We start from the raw sequence: 24,810 nt of genomic DNA, 5'->3' as shown, positions 1-24,810 counted from the left end.
TTACTATACCCGAGCAATTCCATGGTTATATTGATTGATAGTTACATTATCTTCCAGATTTGTATAAACTAATTTAAATTTTCCAGAAGTTATGGTGGTATTTGGACTCATGTCCTTGGACCTATGGTGCAGGCTTCTGGAAACACCCTGAATTTAAGTGTACCAATCACATGATAAAGGAATGATGAAAGAGAGGCCCATTGAACATGCAACCGAGTAACTCTGCCGTGGACAACATCTGAAACACCTCCTAAATCTGTACTTCAGATGCATCTGCTGCGGCAGTTGTACAAAAATGCCGTATGTGACGGTGAGTCCAAGATTAGTGACAGTCAGGCAGAAACAACCATAATTTCAATGGTAGTTGGCATCTTGATACAACACAAAATGAAAGTTGTGGTGGTGTAACTCAACAAAAATCCAAACTTTGATTCCCGCCCTGACAATATATGGAACTAAAAGAGATATTAACAAATTTAATTTTGGTTTTGTAAATATTGTCAGTCTTGCATTCCAGTGAGGCAATATACCTACTCATGCAAAGCCTATACTACAATATTCACTCATGCTGCCACTTCCTTCGACAAGTGTATGGTGGAGAGCAGACCCACTGGTTGCATCGCAGCCTGGTTTGTAAATTTGAATGCTCAAGAACAAAGGAGACGGCAGAAAATGGTGGACATTGCCCAGTCTATCACAGGTATTGGTCTCCCCACCACTGACAAGATCTACAGAAGGCACTGCTTCAAGAAGACAGCTAATAGCATCAAAACCCCATTCCACCTTGGCCATGCTCTCGTCTTGCGAATACCATTGGAAAGAAGGAACAGGAGCCAGAGAACCTTTAACCGTAGGTTCAAGAATGCATTCTTCACAACAACCATCAGGTTTTTGAACCACCCTGTACAACTCAACGCAACCCAACTTCAACTACCTGAAACCAACCAAACCACTACAAACTGCAAAACTCTCATTGCTCCACTTACTTTGTTTTTTCTCTGTCTTGGTCTAGTTTACTTAAATAACCAATAATTAATTGTATATTTATTGCTGTTGTGGTTGTATCTAATGTACCGGTAAACCTGCAGCTAGCAAGAATTATTTCAATCTGGTTTTTATCTGGTAAATATAACAAACAAACACTCTTGACGTTTGACATGTTATGGCTACATAACAACCCTTTTGGTGATTACAGGATTACAAAAAGAACATTTATCATAGCCAAAATATATATTTAATGATAATTTACATATATAAACATGCAGGAGGGAGGGCGTGAGAGAAGGAGAGATGGGGGAGAGATGAGGGGGGAAGTGAGGGGAGAGAGAGTGAGGGGAGAGAGGGGAGAGAGAGGGGGAAGAGAGAGGGAGAGGGGGAGAGGGAGAGAGAGGGGGAGAGAGGGAGCGTGTAGGGAGATAAGTATAGAGGGCGAGAGAGGGGGAAAGAGGAGGGAGGAAGAGCAGGAGATAGGGGATAGAGGTGAAGGGAGGGGTGGAGAGGGAGAGGTGGAGGAAGTTTTACAACAAAAGTCTTTACATTTTACTTCGGAGTCACGTGAGTGACTACGTGACGAACCGCGCCAGGACGCATGCGTGTCATATCGCTACACGCATTGCGAAACAGTCATGCAGGTGGAACGACGTTCCCCCTCAGCGGCAGAATTTAAAAGCCGGGAACTGCAGGTAAGGAATACTCTGCATTCTTTTTTGTTCCACTTACTGTGTTACAGGTGGAGCCAATGGACAGGACAAAGAGAAATAAGAAGGCTGCGACAAAGCTGGCGGGGGAAGACCGCGGAGTTGCGGGCAGCCAGCAGCGGCCAACGGCACACGAATCGCCCGTAATGGGAACAGCTGTGCCCGACTTCGCCCCCGCACCGGCCAGATCTACACCGCGGCCGGGCGGTAAGGCAAAGCAAAAATCTGACAGAGTCGTTGACTCCAATGAGTCCGACTTTCAGCAGCCGCGAGCGGCCAGTGACTGAGAGCATTGGAGCCGGTTGGAGCGGCTTAGGGAGCAGCTGCGAGCGGCCGGTGACCGAGAGCACTGGAGCCGGTTTGAGCGGCTGATGGAGCAAATGCTCCAACGTGACAGGCTCCGGGAGATGGAGGCTAGTCACTGTGGGCAATTTGTAAGTCCTACAGCAGTACCTCTTGTAGGGCTGCACAGTGCTACTCCCTCATCAGAGGGGAGTACTGGGGGTCACTTCTGGGCTGACCCTGAAGAGGGGTTTGCAAAACAATCACCAAGTGTGCGAGGGGTGCAAGAAAACAAACATTTACTGGACATGGTGTCCCAATTCATACAACCAGACCTAACTGGCCAAAACCTGGAACCAAAACTAGCTGCCAGTATTGACTATATTTAAGCAGCTACAAGGACAGGCATTAATGGACACCACGGCAAGACATTTACCACCAGGGAACTGTACATCACTGAATGTTCCCATTGTAAACCAGTGCATATGGAAACACATCGGAGTAGCAATTAGAGCCAGGGACTTGAAACTCCAAAAAGTACTGAAGGTCCTAACAGCGGGAATTACAGCTTTCGCCCGAACAATAGAAGAAAAAGACATGTCACAGGATCAACAGGATGCACTTGCTTTATTCTGTGACACTCAATACGAAATAAACAGTATTAGGAAGAGCGCCATCCAACCCGCTTTAGACCCTAAATTTGCAGGTCTGTTCAAACCTGGAACCCCTAAACCACCAATTCTACTATTTGGAGGTAATCTATCCAAACAAGTGAAAGAACTCGATGAGGAGGCAAAAACCCTGTGGCTCATCAAAGCAACATCAGCCAAAACCTACTGCAGCCACAAACAGCACCCTTACGCACCCACCAGTCGAACAAGACAAACTGGTGAAAGCTCGAAGGCCAGGTACACTGAACATCGGTCTTTTTTAGGCCATGGCGCAGACCGGCCTTCGTGGAAAATGCGCAAACCCCCAACACCAACCCAACCACAGACCCAGACACCGGCGCCTCAACGTCCACGAAGGATACCGAGAAAAAAGTAAACCTACCACTGGTAACCATGGAGGTAGGTGGGTCTGGTTCCTTACGAATTAAAGAGAGCATGGAGGTTGGTGGGAGATTACACTTCTATCTGGATGCATGGAATAAGTTAACTACCGACACTTATATTTTAAGCAGTATCCAGGGATATACCATAGAATTTATACATAAACATAACCCTCCAGTTCAGCATGTACCGAACCGAACGTTCGTGCTTTCAGGCAAAGAAAAATCAAAAGCACACGCTGAACTGGAGCGGCTTTATGAAAAAGGGGTAATTGGAAAAAACCCAACACGAATCAATGGAATTCGTGTCCAATATCTTTATCAAAAACAAAAAAGATGGTGGTTGTCGCATCATCATAGATTTGACTAATTTGAATACTTTCGTACAATATATTCATTTCAAGATGGAAACCTTTGTTACTGCTAAGCAATTGATTTCCAAAGGTTACTACATGGCAAGCATCGATTTAAAAGATGCTTACTATTCAGTACCTATACGAGGTGACCACAGGTGTTATTTAAAATTCAACTGGATGGGTCAGTTTTGTCAGTACAGAGCACTACCTAATGACCTAACATCAGCCCCCAGGCTGTTCACAAACATTTTGAAACCAGCCCTAGCGTTTCTGCGGAAACAAAAACACATGGTGATGGCATATCTAGACGATATACTCATTATGGGCAAAACTTTGGAATTGGCTAAACAAACGGTAACAGCCACTAAACAATTATATGGAGTTTTATCATCCATCCAGTTAAATCTAAATTAACGCCTTCTACCACAATGGATTATCTGGGGTTCACCATTAACTCAGTTCACATGTCAGTGACTTTGCCTAAGGAAAAGGTTACAGCCTTAACAGAGGCTTGCAGTAACCTCATTGACATCAGTAAACCATCCATCAGATTGGTAGCAAGAATAATTGGCAAAATAGTGGCTGCCTTTCCAGCCACACATTTCGGACCTTTACATTATCAAAATTTACAGAGGGCAAAAATACGAGCACTCAAAATTAATGGTGGTCATTTTGACAGACCAATGAAGCTACCAACCGAGGCCATAATGGAACTAAAATGGTGGAAAGATAACATTCGGCATTGTTCCAACCCAATCATTATGAACAACCCGTCTATGGTACTACAAACTGATGCCAGTGCACTTGGTTGGGGTGCTACCAATTCCATCTCCAGCTGTGGAGGTAGATGGAATGCACAGGAGGCATCACTATTACAAACACTGGGCATAAACTACCTGGGAATGTTGGGTGCATTCCATGGCCTTAAGTCATATTGTTCTGGGTTATATCACCAGCATGTTAGACTACAAATTGACAATACCACCGCGGTAGCATATATCAACCACATGGGTGGAAACAAATCGACATCAGGGAGCCGTTGGTGAGAGGGGAGGAGTACCTGCGCTGTAAGTATAAAATACACCACGGGGCTTGTTTCCACAGAGGCCCAGGGAGCCGTTGGTGAGAGCGGAGGAGTACCTGCATACCTAAATCGCAAACGTTCCAGAGAAGGATTCTGGGGGAAGCCTCTGATTGGTTTACATTTTTACATTTCTGCCTTTAGGTTAAGGATTCTGGGAGTTAAGGATTCTGGGAGTTAAGGATTCTGGGAGTTAAGGGTACAGTATTTATTAGTAAAGTTTAACGGATAAAGTGTTGTGTTTTTTTAATATTTAATATAGTTAAATTGGGAGTGGGATATGTCAGTGGAGATTGGCCCCGTGGTTTGCTCAGCCTGCAACATGTGGGAGATCAGGGATATGGTCGGTGTCCCTGGTGACAACGTTTGCAGGAAGTGTGTCCAGCTGCAGCTCCTGGCAGACCGCATTGAATGATTGGAACTGCGGCTGGGTTCATACTGGAGCATCCACGACGCTGAGAAAGTCGTGGACAGCACGTACAGTGAGTTGGTCACACCGCAGGTAAAAGGTAAGATGACAGAAAGGGGAACGGGTGGCCAATAGTCAGCAAAGCAGTAGGCAGGTAGTGCAGGAGTCCCCTGCGGTCATCTCCCTCCTAAACAGGTATACCATTTTGGAAACTGTTGAGGGAGATTGCTCATCAGGGGAATGCAGCAGCAGCCAAGTTCATGGCACCATGGGTGACTCTGCGGCACATGAGGGGGGGAAAAAGAGTGGAAGGGCAATAGTAATAGGGGATTCAATTGTCAGGGGAATAGATAGGCGTTTCTGCGGCCGCAAAAGAGACTCCAGGATGGTATGTTGCCTCCCTGGTGCAAGGGTCAGGGATGTCACTGAACGGCTGCAGAACATTCTGGAGGGGGAGGGTGAACAGCCAGTTGTCGTGGTGCATATTGGCACCAACGATATAGGTAAAAAAAGGGATGAGGTCCTACAGGATGAATTTAGGGAGCTAGGAGATAATCTTAAAAGTAGGACCTCAAAGGTAATAATCTCTGGATTACTACCAGTACCACGGGCCAGTCAGAGCAGAAATAGGAGGATATTGCAGATGAATACGTGGCTTGAAAAATGGTGCAAGGGGGAGGGATTCAAATTTTTAGGGCATTGGAACCAGTTCTGGGGGAGGTGGGACCAGTACAAACAGGACGGTCTGCACCTGGGCTGGAATGGAACCAATGTCCTTGGGGGAGTGTTTGCTAGTGCTGTCGGGGAGGATTTAAACTAATGTGGCAGGGGGATGGGTACAAGAGCAGAGGGGCAGGGGGGTGTAAAATGAAGGTAGAAGCAATAGGTAGCAAGGTGAAAAGTAAAAGTGGCAGGCAGACAAAACCAGGGCAAAAATCAAAAAGGGCCACTTTTCAACATAATTGTATAAGGGGTAAGAGCGTTGTAAAAACAAGCCTGAAGGCTTTGTGTCTCAATGCAAGGAGTATTCGTAATAAGGTGGATGAGTTGAACGTGCAGATAGCCATTAATGATTATGATATAGTTGGGATCACGGAGACATGGCTCCAGGGTGACCAAGGCTGGGAGCTGAACATCCAGGGATATTCAATATTCAGGAGGGATAGAGAGAAAGGAAAAGGAGGGGGGGTAGTGTTGCTGGTTAGAGAGGAGATTACCGCAATGGAAAGGAAGGACATTAGTTTGGAGGATGTGGAATCGGTATGGGTAGAGCTGCGAAACAATAAGGGGCAAAAAAACGCTGGTGGGTGTTGTGTACAGGCCACCTAACAGTAGTAGTGAAGTTGGAGATAGTATCAAACAGGAAATTAGAAATGCTTGCGACAAAGGCAGAGCAGTTATAATGGGTGACTTCAATTTACATATAGATTGGGTGAATCAAACAGGCAGGAGTGCTGAGGAAGAGGATTTCTTGGAATGTATGCGGGATAGTTATCTAAATCAACATTTAGAGGAACCAACGAGAGAGCTGGCTATTTTAGACTGGGTATTGAGTAATGAGGAAGGGTTAGTTAGCAATCTTGTTGTGCGAGGCCCCTTGGGCAAGAGTGACCATAATATGGTTGAGTTCTTCATTAGGATGGAGAGTGACATTGTTAATTCAGAAACAATGGTTCTGAACTTAAAGAAAGGTAACTTTGAGGGTATGAAACGTGAATTGGCCAAGATTGACTGGCAATTAATTCTAAAAGGGTTGACGGTGGATATGCAATGGAAGGCATTTAAAGACTGCATGGATGAACTACAAAAATTGTTCATCCCAGTTTGGCAAAAGAATAAATCAGGGAAGGTAGTGCATCCATGGATAACAAGGGAAATCAGGGATAGTATCAAAGCAAAGGATGATGCGTACAAACTAGCCAGAAAAAGCAGCATACCGGAGGACTGGGAGAAATTCAGAGACCAGCAGAGGAGGACGAAGGGCTTAATTAGGAAAGGAAAAATGGATTATGAAAGAAAACTGGCATGGAACATAAAAACTGACTGCAAAAGTTTTTATAGATATGTGAAAAGAAAGAGATTAGTTAAAACAAATGTAGGTCCCTTGCAGTCAGAAACAGGTGAGTTGATCATGGGGAACCAGGATATGGCGGACCAATTGAATAACTACTTTGGTTCCGTCTTCACTAAGGAAGACATAAATGATCTGCCGGAAATAGCAGGGGCCCGCGGGTCAAAGGAGGTGGAGGAATTGAGTGAAATCCAGGTTAGTCGGGAAGTGGTGTTGGGTAAATTGAATGGATTAAAGGCCGATAAATCCCCAGGGCCAGATAGGCTGCATCCCAGAGTACTTAAGGAAGTAGCTCCAGAAATAGTGGCATGCATTAGTAATAATCTTTCAAAACTCTTTAGATTCTGGAGTAGTTCCACAGGATTGGCGGGTAGCAAACGTAACCCCACTTTTTAAGAAGGGAGGGAGAGAGAAAACGGGGAATTACAGACCAGTTAGTCTAACATTGGTAGTGGGGAAACTGCTAGAGTCAGTTATTAAAGATTGGATAGCAGCACATTTGGAAAGTGGTGAAATCATTGGACAAAGTCAGCATGGATTTACGAAAGGTAAATCATGTCTGACGAATCTTATAGAATTTTTCGAGGATGTAACTAGTAGCGTGGATAGGGGAAGAACCAGTGGATGTGGTGTATCTGGACTTCCAGAAAGCTTTCGACAAGGTCCCACATAAGAGATTAGTATACAAACTTAAAGCAAATGGCATTGGGGGTTCAGTATTGATGTGGATAGAGAACTGGCTGGCAAACAGGAAGCAAAGAGTAGGAGTAAACGGGTCCTTTTCACAATGGCAGGCAGTGACTAGTGGGGGTACCGCAAGGCTCAGTACTGGGACCCCAGCTATTTACAATATATATTAATGATCTGGATGAGGGAATTGAAGGCAATATCTCCAAGTTTGCGGATGACACTAAGCTGGGGGGCAGTTAGGTGTGAGAAGGATGCTAGGAGACTGCAAGGTGACTTGGATAGGCTGGGTGAGTGGGCAAATGTTTGGCAGATGCAGTATAATGTGGATAAATGTGAGGTTATCCATTTTGGTGGCAAAAACGGGAAAGCAGATTATTATCTAAATGGTGGCCGATTGGGAAAGGGGGAGATGCAGCGAGACCTGGGTGTCATGGTACACCAGTCATTGAAGGCAGGCATGCAGGTGCAGCAGGCAGTAAAGAAAGCGAATGGTATGTTGGCTTTCATAGCAAGAGGATTTGAGTATAGGAGCAGGGAGGTTCTACTGCAGTTGTACAGGGTCTTGGTGAGACCACACCTGGAGTATTGCGAGCAGTTTTGGTCTCCAAATCTGAGGAAGGACATTATTGCCATAGAGGGAGTGCAGAGAAGGTTCACCAGACTGATTCCTGGGATGTCAGGACTGTCTTATGAAGAGAGACTGGATAGACTTGGTTTGTACTCTCTAGAATTTAGGAGATTGAGAGGGGATCTTATAGAAACTTACAAAATTCTTAAGGGGTTGGACAGGCTAGATGCAGGAAGATTGTTCCTGATGTTGGGGAAGTCCAGGACAAGGGGTCACAGCTTAAGGATAAGGGGGAAATCCTTTTAAACCGAGATGAGGAGAACTTTTTTCACACAGAGAGTGGTGAATCTCTGGAACTCTCTGCCACAGAGGGTAGTTGAGGCCAGTTCATTGGCTATATTTAAGAGGGTTAAATGTGGCCCTTGTGGCCAAGGGGATCAGAGGGTATGGAGAGAAGGCAGGTACGGGATACTGAGATGGATGATCAGCCATGATCATATTGAATGGCGGTGCAGGCTCGAAGGGCCGAATGGCCTACTCCTGCACCTAATTTCTATGTTTTCTATGTTTCTATCATGTGACAATCTGGCCAACACAATTTGGCAATGGTGCATCCAGAAAAATATTTGGATATCAGCTACCTACCTACCAGGTAAACTAAGTTTAATGGCAGACACCAGGTCACGCAAATTTAATGAAAACACCGAATGGATGTTGGATAAAAAAGTATTTGCTGATATTGCAGCACAGTATGGAACACCAGATATTGATCTATTCGCATCCAGGCTTAATCACCAGTTATCAAACTATGTTTCATGGGAACTAGACCCTGGGGCAGCGGTGACAGATGCACTTTCGCTGCATTGGGGGAGATTGTTTATTTATGCATTCTGCCTCATCAGTCGGGTATTAAGGAAAATACAGCAAGATTCTGCGTCTGGTATTTTGGTAGTACCTGATTGGCCTACTTAACCATGGTTCCCTGTGATACTCAACATGGTATTAGAACCATGCATCACCATCCGGCATAGACCAAATTTACTAGTTCATCCCGTAACAAGGGAAAGCCACCCATGTCATAACCATATGAACGTATTAATTTGTGGAATTTAAAAGCACCTCTACTGCATCTGGGACTGACGAACCGAACGGTGGACATTATTTCAGCGGCCCACAGACAGTCCACCGAAAAACAGTACCTGGTGTACATCAGGAAATGGGAAATGTACTGTCACAACAACAACATCAACCACAGATCAAGGAACATCCCATCTGTTCTGGAATTCCTGGCAGGCCTCCATTACGATGAGGGGCTCAGTTATAGTGCCATCAACCGCGCCAGAAGTGCTCTGTCAACATACCTATGGCAAGGAACAGAGCGGCATTCTGTTGGGCCACACCCCCTGGTAACTAAACTCATGAGGGGAATTTTTAATGTCAATCCCCCGAGAACCAGGTACTCCCAAATATGGGATGTGAGCATTGTACTAACCATGCTAAGGAACTGGTCTCCAGCTACAGCTCTGTCCCTACAAAAACTGACACTGAAAACAGTCATGCTGATGGCCTTGGTCACGGCACAAAGGGTACAGTCGCTACATAAATTAAGACTGGACAACATGACTTCTTCATCTGGAAACTTAACTTTTCACATCAATGAATTAGTCAAGTAGAACAGACAAGGGTCAGCAGGCCTTAAAATAGAATTTAGGGCCTACCCGACAGATGATCGTCTCTGTATAGTGAGACACTTACTATTATATATGGAGTATACAAAAATCATCAGATGCAAAGAAATGGCACTTTTAATCAGCCACAAACAACCACACAAAAAAGTGACAGTCCAGACCATCTCGAGATGGCTGAAACAGGTTCTAATAAAGGCTGGAGTGGATACTAACATTTTTAAATCTCACTCCACCAGGGCTGCAGCTACTTCGGCAGCTATGCAGTTGGGTGTTCCGATGGACCAAATCCTCAAGACAGCAGGATGGTCAACGGGGAAAACTTTCCAACGATTTTATCACAAACCAGCAATTAAACCTGGAACATTTGCAGAAACAATTTTAAGTTCTGTAATATAATTTTACCCCATGAATAGGGGCTATAATTTGGCGTTAATAAATTTATCGTTGATTTCAACGTCGAATTCATGTCTAATAATGTTAACACTATTCTTCCCATAATCATCAAGGCAGATGTGATGCATGGACGGACTCGTTTCCACGACATTAAATCACAGCTTTAAAATCTTCACGTAGTCACTCACGCGACTCCAAAGTAAAATAGTAAGACTAAATGAGAACTTACCAGTTCGAAGTTTGATCGTTATTTTATGAGGAGTACGTTGAGGGAATACGTGCCCTCCACTCCCACCCTTGATCATATACTCAACTGGTATCTTCTTCTCTAATCTTACTATGTTGAAGTCATTATAGTTATCTGTGATTTCACACCGCTGCTTTGAAGAATGACACGCATGCGTCCTGGCGGGGTTCTTCACGTATTCCCTCAACGTACTCCTCATAAAATAACGATCAAACTTCGAACTGGTAAATTCTCATTTAATCTTACTATTAAATGCATAGTTTCAGTTCACAAATGTTAACCTTCACTGTAATCAATGTGGCAGCAGTTACTTTTGTTAGTGAGAAGGAAGGAACAAGAAAGGATAACCTCCTCTTACCCGCGTGTGTGTTCTAATGTGCATTTTTAATCCATCATTCTTGCTGAAAGCTTTGTCACAGTAGGGACATTGGTACGGGCGCTCACCTGCAAACAAGAGAGATAATCATCATTAAATCAGATAATAGACTACAGAGTGAGAGGACTGGTTAAGCACATCAAGGGAAAGCAGTGAGGCCAGTCGAGGACTTTCTCCTCTAGATTATCTTTATTTTTGATCAAACAAGCAGATCAGAGCATTGAGTAAACCTTGCATAAAGGAAGTTTTCTCTCAGTCACTTGAATGCTGGATCAAATTCCATTCTGATCTGTTTGATCTGTGCTAACACTCCACACTCCACACATACATCTCTTTCTAAAAAAAACATAGAAGGCTTTAATGGCTTAAATGAACTCTGACAGCTTTCCACATTGAATGTTTGCTGTTCTGTGGACGACGATGTCACATGCTTCAATATCAGAAATGGAATTTGACTGTTTAACGTACAATACAATACGGTTTATTTGTCACATTGCACATAAGTGCAAGTGAAATGAATATGTCAGCAGCGGTACAATTATATAGAACACACACAGAACACAATAAAAATTTAACATAAACATCCACCACAGCATTCATCACTGTGGTGTAAGGCACACAATTTGGCCAGTCCTCCTCCATTTTCACCCGTGGTCGGGACTTCAACCCTCCGCAGCCGTTGCTGCGGGAGTCCAGATGGTAAAAGGACAAGGTACAAGTCCAGGTAAATCCAGGATCGGTTCTTCCCCACCGGAGACCGCGGCTTTAAGTTGGTGTAGGCCGCAGGCCGGCGGTCGAACATTTAAAGTTTAAAGTTCCCGCCGTGCCGCAGCCAGAAGCACCGCAGACCGCAGGGCCGGCTGTCGAAGCTCCCCTCCAGGGGTGATGGTAAGTCGCCACCGCGCCCGTGGTAGAATTTAGCCGCGGGTCGGCAGTGATGGCTTCTTCTTCCCCCGGGTCCCCCACGAGTGATCCCGGGCTGTAGACGCCGCGCCAGCTGGAGCTGTGCAGACCGCGGCTTCAGGCTGCCGGCTGCCGCGGGCCAGCGAAACGGAGCGCTCCCCTCCAGCAAGGGCTCGCCTGCTCCACGCCGAGAGTCCACGCTGCGCCCGCCGCTGAAGCCCCGGCCGCGTCTCCGGGAAAGGCCGCGCCGATCCTTGCTGTTAGGCCACGGGGAAGCAACCCGGAAAAAGTTGCCTCTCCATGGAGGAGGCGACCGAAACGGTTTTCCCCCTCACCCCCCCCCTCCCCCCCCCCCCCCCCCCCCCCCCCCACACCACCTCCCACAAAACACACAAAGAACCATTAAAAACATACTTTAAAACATACTAAAAAAAAATTAAAAAGTTGAAAAAACTAACGCGCTGCTGACAGGGCTGTCGCCATTGCAGGGCCCCCACCGACGTCAAGGTGAAAAAGACACTGAACAAATATTGAATGCAATCAATGTATACAAAAATAACATACAAAGAAAACAAAAACATCACCCCTGAAACAAGAGGTTTTCCAATGCTTAAGAAAATAGGAAACAGACGCAAGGGTAAGTCAGTCAGCCTCTTGTGCCGACCCAGCCATTGGATCAGACCATAGCTGATGATTTACCTCAGCACTAACCCTTATCCTGAACTACTATCGGACTATCTTTGATCGACTTTTATCTATACTGGCTTTACCTTGTACTAAATCCTTATTATGTATCTGTACACTGCGTATGGATTGATTGTAATCATGTTATTTAAGAAGGAACTGCAGATGCTGGAAAATCGAAGCTACACAAAAATGCTGGAGAAACTCAGCGGGTGCAGCAGCATCTATGGAACGAAGGAGATAGGCAACGTTTCGGGCCAAAACCCTTCTTCAGACTGATAGAGGCTGGGGGGAGGCTGGGGGGAGGCTGGGAGAAGAAAGGAAAAAGGAGGAGGAGGAGCCCGAGGGCTGAGGTAGGAGGGGAGGAGACAGCAAGGGTTAACAGAATTGTGAGAATTCAATGTTCATGCCACCAGGATGCAGACTCCCCAAGCGGAATATGTGGTGCTGTTCCTCCAATTTCCGGTGTTGCTCACTCTGGCCGTGGAGGAGGCCCAGGACAGAGAGGTCGGATATGAATGGGAGGGGGAGTCGAAATGTTGAGCCACCGGGAGGTCAGGTTGGTTAGTGCAGACGGAGCGGAGGTGTTTGGCGAAATCATGTTTTGTCTTTCCTCTGGCTGGTGAGCCCACAACAAAAAGCTTTTCACTGTACCTCAGTACATGTGACAATAAACTAAACTGAACTATACCTTGATTTGCTCAAGATCCCAAAAATTGTTGATATCTGCCTTGAACATACTCAGCCCTCATCAGCCCTCTTGATTATAGAATTACATAGGTTTACAGTTTCCATATGTGTGCAGAAATTCTATCCAAACAAGTCGAAAATGGCCAACCAATTATTTTGAAATTGGTTCTAAGTGGTATCTTCCAAGCATCTATTCTATATATGAATGTTATATATTTCAGTCGGATCACCTCTCATTCTTGTAAACAATACAAGAATAGTCTGAAAACCCAAAACGTCACCAACCCATGCTTTCCAGAAATGCTGCCTGACCTATTGAGTTACTTCAGCACCTTGTGTTGTTTTTGTAAACCAGCATCTGGAGTTCCATGTTTCTGTAGGTATAACTCTAGCTAGTTTATTTAATCATCATACCACAAAACTTCTCATCCAAGAAGCAAACTGATGGGCTTCCAATTTTGCAAGTAAACCCTTCCGTACATGTAGAGACCAGATTTATATACAATATTCCAGGGAGGATTTTACCAGGACTAATTGCTGTATATAAAACATTGAATGGAACGGCACAGGAACAGGCCCTTCAACTCACAATTAACATGCCGACAAGATACCAAGTTAAAATAATCTCCTCTGCTGGCAACGGATCCATATTCCTCGACTCCCTGCATATCCATGGACCTATCTAAAAGCCTCTTAAGGGCCTGTCCCACTTAGGTGACTTTTTAGGTGAGTGCAGGAATGCCTTACTAAAATCCGCCACCCTACCCTCGTTGATCACCTATATCAACTCCTCAAAAAAATATATTCTTGACCTCAACTCATCTTGCAGTAAAGTCCAACATACAGATTACTCTTTTAAATGCTGCATTTGCATGTTTACTTTCACTCCAAATGTCACCCAGGGCTCTGAACACTAACCATTTGTGATTTCCCACCATTTAAAAGTATTCTGTTTTCTTATTAATCTTCCACGTGGATGGCTTTACATATTCCACATTGTGTCTGTTATGTCTCACCTATTTACTTAGTTCCTTGAAGCCTCTCTGCATCCTCCCTTCAATTCACACTGCCAACCATCGTTAACCATCTGTAATCTGCTTGGGCACTGCCAGATTTACTCAGCATTTGCGTTATTCTCCTTTGCTCTCAGTTCTCAGCAGCAGGTCTGATGAATATCACAGCTTTGACCTGTTCCTTTGCATATACTGTCTCCTTCAAGTTCCCTTATCAACCTGCAATCTCACTAAACAGCAAAATCATCTCAGTAACATTGTTGCCTTCCTATCAGTCATTCCCTTTGTCCTACCCACTCGTCCCACACCCTCTCCACAATTTAATACTAACTTGTTTTCTTGCTTTCCTAGTTCTGATGAAAGCTGTTTGAGCTGAAATGCTAACTCTTTTACTCTTTCCAAAAGTGCTGATTGGCCAGCAGTGTTTCCATAATCTTCTGCCAGCCAATTTAATTTAGCAAATGTGAACATATTTACATTAACTCCCCACAAAGAAATTGTTCATATAGATTATGAAAACTGTGACATCCACTGCACCCTATTAGTTACCTTCCTGATCTAAATATGAACTATTCATTATTACTTTGTTTTCTGTCAGTGCACTGGGATGAAGACCAAACCAAGCCAGTCTGTAGCCATCAATTCCAAATATTCTAAGTTTGTTTAATAACCTCTGGTGCAGCACCTTTATTGAAGTTCTTCTCCAATATATTGCATTCACTGGTTCCTCCTTATTTATTCCATTCATTACAACCAAAACAAACTTGAACTGCTTTGCCAAATACGATTTCTTTTCCATAAATCCATGTCCAAAATGCGTGGTTACTACTTTCATGATAATGGATTTCACCTTTTTTTCTACTACCTATGTCAGGCTAAAAGGTCAGCAGTTACCCGGTTTATTGTATTGTCACATATTTAACTGGATAAGTGGTGAGCTAATATTGTTTAAAAAATAAATAGAAACTGAAAACCAAAAGTAGGTTTTCTTTGTGACGTGTCCCTTTCAGAATGGCAGGCTGTGACTAGTGGGGTACCACAAGGCTCGGTGCTGGGACCGCAGCTATTTACAATATATATTAATGATTTAAATGAAGGGTTTCAAAGTAACATTAGCAAATTTGCAGATGACACAAAGCTGGGTGGCAGTGTGAACTGTGAGGAGGATGCTATGAGAATGCAGGTGACTTGGACAGGTTGGGGGAGTCGGTAGATGCATGGCAGATGAAGTTTAATGTGGATAAATGTGAGGTTATCCACTTTGGTAGCAAAAACAGGAAGGCAGATTACTATCTAAATGGTGTCCAGTAGGGAAAAGGGGAAGTACAATGGAATCTGGGGGTCCTTGTACATCAGTCTATGAAAATAAGCATGCAGGTACAGCAGGCAGTGAAGAAAGCGAATGGCATGTTGGCCTTTATAACAAGAGGAATCGAATATAGGAGCAAAGAGGTCCTTCTGCAGTTGTACAGAGCCCTCGTGAGACCACACCTGGAGTATTGTGTGCAGTTTTGGTCCCCTAATTTGAGGAAGGACATTCTTGCTATTGAGGGAGTGCAGCATAGGTGCATGGTTAATGGTTAATTCCCGGGATGGAGGGACTGTCATATGCTGAGAGAATGGAGCAGCTGGGCTTGTACACTCTGGAGTTTAGAAGGATGAGATGGGATCTCATTGAAACATATAAGATTGTTAAGGGCTTGCACACGCTAGAGGCAGTAAACATGTTCCTGATGTTAGGGGAGTCCAGAACCAGGGGCCACAGTTTAAGAATAAGGAGTAAGCCATTTAGAACGGAGATGAGGAAACAGTTTTTCTCACAGGGAGTGGTGAGTCTGTGGAATTCTCTGCCTCAGAGGGCGGTGGAGGCATGTTCTGTGGATGCTTTCAAGAGAGAGCTAAATAGGGCTCTTAAAAATAGCGGAGTCAGGCGATATGGCGAGAAGGCAGGAATGGGGTACTGATTGGGGATGATCAGCAATCAGCTATGATCACATTGAATGGCGGTGCTGGCTCGAAGGGCCAAATGGCCTACTCCTGCACCTATTGTCTATTGTCTACTTGTTGATTTCCAACTCTCCCAGTTCTGATGATGGCCAATTTGTGAGATGTTATAATAATTCCCTGATGTACCAAGCCATCAAATATTTTTGGCTTGATCACCTTTCATTGGAAATAAAATGCCATAATATTTGTCTTCAATTGTGTGGATTTCAGAACATCTTCTATTTCAGCTAAAATGGCACAAAGTGTTTTGCATTGGAAAAATCTATTCAGCACCAAATGCGTTTTTCTGGTAATTATGGCGTGGTGGAGATCAAATTATTCGCCCAACTGCTGTTGGTTCTCAGCTGTAATTAATCAGTAGTTTGAAATATCAAACTTGACCAATAGAGATGATGTAGTAGGATTTAAATACAATTCACCATGAGCCCTGAAGTGGTGGCATACTTCATTACCATGGAAACATGAGTATTGAAATCATTAAAAGAGCAGAAACCACAAATTCATTAATGTATTCCACAGAATATTAAAGTGTCAAGTTTGTAAAATAGTTTCAATGTACACAGCTGCACCTGCATCTCACTGAATACTGACAACTTTTTCATGAACAGAATTGTTTAAAATGTCGTCTTCACTGTTATTCCCGGTTTCATTAACTCATGAATAAATTTAAATAGAGCTTTAGTAATGTGCAAGAACCCAACATAAAGCATCCTTCAATACTTCAATCCCTTTAGATTCTCTGCATTTACTCATCTAAAACATAATAAGCAGCATAGCAATTCAAAATGATGGCACATAACATTGCTTTTTTCATCTGTCTCACGCAAGCTTTGTTTATGTATTCTGCAGAAAGATAACCCACCATGCTAAATTCCATATATGTATGCACAATAAAGACGTACCCGCTTCAAGGCAATATATCAAACAAAATAAGCAGCATGACTGAAAGTCATCAGCTAAAATCTTACTTTCTTCTCTGCTGTTGTTAATAAAGCCAAGCTGTTTTTTTTTTTCAACTTACATGGCAAGGGAATTAAAAGTGATATGAGAAAGAACAAGATTAGGGGCAACAGAACAAGATATAGACAGATATAATGACTCAGAAGAAAACAATATAAAGGATCTGTGTGGTACTGATTGCTGTTTAATGTGCTCAGTTCATGAAGTGATGTAATGCATATGCCTATGAGAAATGGAGAACAGGGCCTGGGTACTGTTGGCCAGAATGTTTTTTAAAAATCCAGTAAATTAATAATTATTTTGCAAAATGCGATCAAATATAGACAAAAACTAAGAGCCACATAAATATCATATAATAGGTAACAAGAAGTATGCCAAGAAACAAGGCTAGTGAGATGGAGAAACATGGAGAGCAACAAAAGCCTATTTCTGGAAAGTGATCGATAAAAGTACATGTCAAAGACCAAATAGTTTCTTTCGTGGGTTAATTGAATGGAAATATTATAGGGCATTAGGAAATAGCTGATGTGCTAAATGAATTCTTCACATCAGTCTTCATAAGACCTTAGACAAATTCCAGATTCAGCAAAGCTGATTTTAGAATCGACAACATCTGTAGAGGTCAGCAGAGCACGTGTTGTGAAGGAACTCAAGCAAATAAATGTTTATCAGCTGAAGAGCCAGATGGCATACACCTTACAATCCTCAAGGAAATAAGAAAAGAAAAGGCCAAGACGCCATTTCATATTATTAGTGGTTCCATAAGTATTGAAACTGGACCAAAGGACTGCAGAGTGGGTATCAATTATGGAATAGTTGATTCGTCTAAAGCCAGTGGTTCAGAATACTCATAATATCCTTATAGGATAATATCCTTATAGGATATTATCCTGAGTTATCCTGAGTTATCTCCCTGAGTTAGCATTTGTCAGTTAGAGTAGTAACAGGCAGAGTACATGGCCTCAGCACACGAGAATAAAGAATGAAAATCAGGTAGGGTTTATCTTTTTAATGATCTCATAGAGTTATACAGCAGGGAAAGAGGCCCTTTGGCCCAACTCATCCATGCTGACCATGCCCCATCTAAGCTAGTCCCATTTGCCTGTGTGTAGCCTAAATACTTGTACAAAACGTTTGTATCCATATACTTGTCAAGTGTCTTTTACATGTTGTTATAGTACTTGCCTCCTCTGGCAGCTCATTCCATATACCCACCATTCACTGAGTGAATAGGGTGCCCCTCGGGTTATATAAAATCTTGCCCCCCTCACCTAATATTGCCCTACACGCCCAAATCTGTTCATTCTTGTTGGAATTTTCAATGCTCTAAAGGCACAGGAAGACAGAGTGGGCTTTGAATAACCTGTTCAACGCTCACACAAAAATAATGACCATTTGGTCAAGGTAGCAGCTGGTAAGGGACACCAATGGAATAGTATCTGAAAAAGAGTCTAGATTATAAGCGATGAAGAGGAAACTGGCAAAATAGGGGAACAGAAAGTATAAACAAAGTGTCCTTACAAAGCTCCACCTATGTAACTGCAGTCAGTATATTCCAAAAAATATTCAAGTGTTTTTGGATATTTCAACATGACAAAGTGCCACATAAAACTCAACCACAATTTGCTCTAGACCTCCTGCCGGGTATACTTTTCACAACTTATATTGAGGGACACGCTTATAATATTACAAAAAGTGCTGATGGCACCAAGATGTGGCCAGATAATTGGAATAGATAAGATTTATAGGATTCAAACCCACCAGGTAAAGTAAGTGTTGACCTAAAGAAAGGCATATGGATTTCAAAATGATTAAGTATAAGGGAATCCATGCTGGTACAGGAAATATAAACCATGTGTACTTAGTGGATGGATCCTTTTTTAAATGGGCCAGTTAATTGTGGAAGGGGCCAAAACTCTATTTAGGAGGGATCTATCAACGTATATGTCTGTCCTTACAGCAGTGGCAGCACTAATTCTCTTTCCCCATATTGTCTCTTATTTTATGGTTGGGACACCACTCAAAGTTGAAATCCTAAATAAAATTAACAGTTCACATACATGTAATAATATATCTGGGATCAGAAAAAAAACACAGTGCCTATCAGGTGGACTGATCATGTGAAACAGAATATGAGGATAATTTTAACTCCAGCAGTTAACTCATTTCGGAGACGTGTGATTTAAAAACACAAATATTCTCAAAGCTGAATCCAACTCTGCTTGTAACGTTGACAGAACAGGGTTTGGCTACTCCGTGCACCATAGGCAAGATACTTATTTAAGTATTTTAATCAGGTTGCATGACTATATTCTGCTGATGATTGCTTCAATGAACAACTATTTTTCAGTTTTACTTCCAGGCGATAGAAATTAAGAATGCTTCCCATTAACTTCCTTAGAAAGTCTGCTTCACATCTCAGTGGCTAGAACTACACACTGACCTAACTCCTCCCATTCCATGGTCATCTGTCAATATCCCCAATCATTGAACATCCCCCTGAAATCCTGCCTGTGACATAAATTCTCCCTGGCTGTGCAATCAAACAACAAAATTCCACCCAATAGCCTTGCAATGCAATCTTCAGCCTGAGTTATAACTGAGAGTTTTAGTAACAGCTAAAGGCTAAGATTGTTTCCACTGTAGTGCAGGAGGGTGACGGGTGACCTTTTTAGAGGTTTATTACCTTATGAGGGGCATAGATAGGGTATATAGTCTGTCTTTTTTCCAATGTAGGAAAGTCCTATACGAGAGACATAGATGAAAGGAGGTAATTTAAAGGAGATTTGAGGGGCAAGTTTTCTCACCTGATTGGACAGCTAGAGAGACTTCACGACACAGATAGGACTTCAGGGAGGGAACAAGGTTTTAGTGATTGTGGGGATTGGTGGGTGATCATAGCATGGGAGGAGCGGGTGCGGGGGGTGGTTCCACCCACTGAGAAGAGTATATGGAACAGAGCAGCTTTAAAAAGCATTAGACAGGTACGGGTGGGAAATGAAAAGAAAGATATGGGATCAATGCAGAAAAACAGGATTAGCTTAGATGGCCATCCCGGTTAGCTTGGATGGATGAATCAGGCAGCAGGATCTGTTTCCATGCTGTATGACTATGAAAGTTCCCAGCTAGAACCCACCTTCACTGGTGACACTTCAATTCCTCACACAATCAGTTGGGTAAATCCAACATGAGTAAATATTGTGTTCATTCATCTTATATATATATATATCATCATTGGAAAATGCAATTGGTGCATATGTCCTTTGTGAGCAAGGTTGACAGGAGGATTTAAGAATGTAAAAAGTCCGGCACAGGAGACCATTGAACTGAATTTCTTATCCTTAGTTAAAACTCACTTGTATTACTCATCTATTCAAAATTCACATGCCTTTGCTAAGACTACTAATAAGGAGATTTCTCTTTAATATCAACTAAACAGTGACTTTGTAGACCAGATATCAAGACAAAAATCATTAGTATGATGTTGTGAGGAAACATTGAAGGGGAATTAAGGACGTTTTTTTGTTTCACTCAATTAGTGATCTGGAATCATTACCTGAAGGATTGGTGGCGGCATTAGCCCAAACCACATATAAATGTAGCCAAATGGACATGTGAAGGGTTGTAAACCGCAGACCTATGTTGCAGAAAATGGGATGTTAGTTTAAATTAAAGTCTATTTTAGACTGGCTTGTACGTTGGATTCTTTATATGCTGCAAATTTCTAAGTCTATGAACATAAAACCAATCATGATACAGCTGTACTAGTCATTGGTAAATTGAGTGCTGTTCTGGTCACCCAAACATAGCATATATCTCATACGAAGGATGTCATGAGGGCAGAAGATATTTACCAGAATGTTATCTGGGCTTGTGGGCTTGATTCATTGGGTGGGGGGCGGTTGGATAGGCTGGGATTATTTTCTTTGGAGTGCAGGTCATTGAGTGATGACCTTTTGAGGAGTAGAAGTTCACGTGGGGCACAGATAAAATAAACAGAGAGGATTTTAAAACTCGAAGAAAGAGGATTAAGATGAGAGGGGAGAGATTTAAGATGGACTTCAGGGGTAACAATTTCACTCAAAGGGGTATTTGTATCTGGAATGAGTTGCCTGGGGAAGCTGTAGAACAAGATACAATTCTGACTTTTAAATTACATTTAGACAGATATGTGGATAGGAAGGGCTTTGATGGCTGTGGACAAAATGCAGCGAAACGTAACTAGCCCAGTATGCAAACTTGGTCAGCAGTGCAAAGATTACCTCTTTCATGCTGTATAGCTCCATGAATTAATGGTTTGCAGAATATTTTAAAATTTCGTTATTCCACGTTTTTCCCCATATCATAGGCCCAAAATTTCCACTGAAAGGCTGACTGTTTGAACAGAATTGCTGGCTTTTAGCTCTGTAACCCAGTGAAGTGTGCATAACTATACAAGTTCTAAACCCTCTACCTAGCTAATCGCCATTGTCATCCAGCCTGTGGTGTGACATTGATGGAGTGTGATCATCTGTAGTTCCTCACCACTAAGAAAATGTGCCCTGTAGTTGTAATCCCACTGGGGCTCCAGCTTGACCATGAATAGGAGTGGTGCTGAAGGCATGACCTTCATGCCTGGTCCAAAGGAGAAGAAGGAGAAAGGTTCTTGTCAAAAAGACCTATACATTGACGAGTGTGGTGTTACTGTGTGATGATTGTTGGAGAAATCATCAAACAGCAATGTTTCTGTCTTAACCATCCAAAGAGTAATGCGTACAAAGGCTAGTGATTTACAAGCAATGCGGTTTTCCACCTACAACAGGTAGCACTTTAGCTTGGGCTGCTCTGCTGTGGAAGTTTAGGTTGTGGCCAGATCATCTGAGCCACAGGGTTACTTTGCCAGCTGGTCTATACCGCATTTTGCAGCTTGCAACGCGTCAGTGTTTTGCAATGCACCAGTGTTTTGCAACACAATGGAGTTTCCAATCAAAGTGAGAGGAAAGCGTCTCTGTAGTTTTGAAAAGAGAACTGCAGGCAGTGTACAAACAGGGATTTGTCTGGACTGGAGACTTCTTAAAGGAGCAGGGAGAGCTAGACTGCATACAATGCAGCTGCATATGTACAGTCTACAAAATGGACGATGGTAAAATACCCAGCAATATAAAGGTCAACTTCTACCAGTAATCAAAGAAGAGTGCAGCAGTCACCCACAATAAGGCCCCAGCACACAGAACTTTTTTGGAACTTGAATCTTATAATTCCACTTCTATCTGACCACTGTGTCACAGATTTAGAGCTGTCTGCATAATGACATGGTGCTTCTTCACCAGAGCCAAGGCACCAGTTCAAGGCCACATTCAGGAGAACAGATGACTTTAGAGTTGCATCCATACTTCATGAGTGATTAAAATAAAGCAGACAATCCTGGTGGGAACAACATCATGATTCCTCAGTAGATGATCAACTCAATGTCAGGTTGTGCACAAAAATTGCCAGAGACCCAGGTTCGATCCCGACCAGGGGTGCTGTCAGTACGGAATGTATACGTTCTCCCTGTGACTACGTGGGTTTCCTCTGAATGCTCCGGTTTCCTCCCACATTCCAAAAACATACAGATTTGTAGGTTCATTAGCTTCTGTAAATTGTAAATTGTCCCTCGTGTGTAAGATAGTGTTAGTGCACGGGGTGATCGCTGACTTGCGCGGACTTGCGAAGGGCCTGTTTCCACTCTGCATCTCTAAAGTTAAATTATATTTAAAAAAACAAACCAACTTACATCCAACTAAATCGAATTACTGCAATCATTGACTAATCACACTTGCATAGATCCATGCTGCCTGTCATAAGTTTATACTGTAAGTTCTAGGAGCAGAATTAGGCCATTCGGCCCATCATATCTACACAGCCATGCAATCATGGTTGATCTTTTTCTCTCTCTCAATCCCATTCTCCTACCTTCTCCACATAGTCCCTGACAACCAAACTAATCAAGAATCTATCAATCTCCATCTTAAAAATATCCATGGACTTGGCCTCCACAACCTTCTGTGGCGATGAGTTCCACAGACTCATCACCCTCTGACTAAAGCATTTCCTCCTTATCTCCTTTCTAAAGGTACGTTGTTTTATTCCGAGTCTATGGGCTCTGGTCCTACTCTCCCACTAGCGGAAACATCCTCTCCAAACCCACTCTATCCAGGACTTTCACTATTCGGTAATTTACCATGTCTTCCAAATGGCTTAATTTTGCTGCAAGCACTAAAATGGTAATTCCACAGTTACTGTAGCCAAGGTGGTGAATGGCAACTCATTTGCAGTAGAGGCCCCTCTGAAAGCAACAAAGGATGATTTCAAACAGTTCAGAATCACGATGAACATAGTTAACTTGACTTTGTACGGCTGTCACGTGGTGGCACAGTCTGAGTTAGCAGCTGACAGGTAATGGTGAAGGCATTGTGAGGCCAATACGTGGGAACTGCAATGTCAAGGAAGGAACTGCAGATGCTGGAAAATCGAAGGTAGACAAAAGTGCTGGAGTCCCTGCACTGAAGACCCGACCTTTTCTCGTCGGGTTTCCGTTGTCGTTGGGGCCGCAACGAGGAGCGGCCTCCAACAGGAAGAAGCCGGGGACTCTGGTGCCGACTCACCTCACCGTCGCGGGGCTGGCCGAGACCGGAGCGGGTGGAGCGGTGGAGGAGCGCTGCTGCTGCTGCTGCTGCTGCTGCTGCCGATGCCGCTGCTGCCGATGCCGCTGCTGCTGCTGAGTCGGAGGCTGCTACTGTGGGTCTGCGGACGCCGGCACCGGGAGCCCGCGGGTCCCTGGAGGGAGACCGCTTTTCGGGGCTCCTGCAACGGCGACTTCTCCCGCCCGTGTTGCGGGGTTGAAGAGCTCCTGGAGCGGGGCCTGACACCACTGCCCCGCGCGGCTGGAACGGCCGTGGGACTTTGCGAGCGCCCACCGGGGGCTCCAACACCAAGACCCGGTGTGCGACCTCGCACCACCCGGCGTGGCTTTAATGGCCGCGGGACAATCGCCATCGCCAGCCGGGGGCTTTGACTTTGACTCTGACATCGGGGGGGGGGGGGAGTGCAGTGGAGAGAGAAGTTTTTTTGGCCTTCCATCACAGCTGTGTGATGGATGTTTATGTAAAATGTAATTATGTTGTGTCTGGGGTCTATTTGTGTGTAATGTATGGCTGCAGAAACGGCATTTCGTTTGGACCTCCAGGGGTCCAAATGACAATTAAATTGACTCTCTCTCTTGACTCTTGAAACTGCACCCCTGTGTTTCACCAGCACTTTTGACTACCTTCATGAGTGTGGTCATTGTACCACAGAACAGAAGATCGACTTTCCACAAAATCACTGACATTCTCTTGGAGAGGTAGTTCAGTCATCCTTATAATCTGTGGGATGACAAGCTGTTGAGTCTGTGCCACCACAGACCTCATTGAATGTAGGTTTCTGAACATTGAATGTCACGTTCTTTTAGGAAGGAGACGAGGAGTAATTCATTTAATCTGAGGGTGGTGAATCTGTGGAATTCTTGCCACAGAAGGCTGTGGAGGCCAAGTCAGTGGATATATTTAAGGCAGAGATAGATTCTTGATTAGTACAGGTGTCAGAGGTTATGGAGAGAAGGCAGGAGAATGGGGTTAGGAGGGG

General features: G+C 43.7%; 1 protein-coding gene across 2 annotated transcripts in view; it reads right to left on the bottom strand.

The window, feature by feature from the left end:
- prdm5 (PR domain containing 5) overlaps positions 1-24,810 on the bottom strand; it is a 290,483-nt gene that overhangs the window by 52,946 nt on the left and 212,727 nt on the right. For both annotated transcript variants that reach the window (XM_055640489.1, XM_055640479.1), the window contains one exon: positions 10,892-10,977. In XM_055640489.1, the coding sequence (XP_055496464.1) occupies positions 10,892-10,977 (86 nt within the window). The remainder of the gene's footprint in view (positions 1-10,891; positions 10,978-24,810) is intronic.

The sequence above is a fragment of the Leucoraja erinacea genome, chromosome 1 (assembly GCF_028641065.1).
Source record: "Leucoraja erinacea ecotype New England chromosome 1, Leri_hhj_1, whole genome shotgun sequence".
NCBI classification, from domain to species: Eukaryota; Metazoa; Chordata; class Chondrichthyes; order Rajiformes; family Rajidae; genus Leucoraja; species Leucoraja erinaceus.
This window is presented reverse-complemented; position numbering and strand designations above follow the sequence as displayed.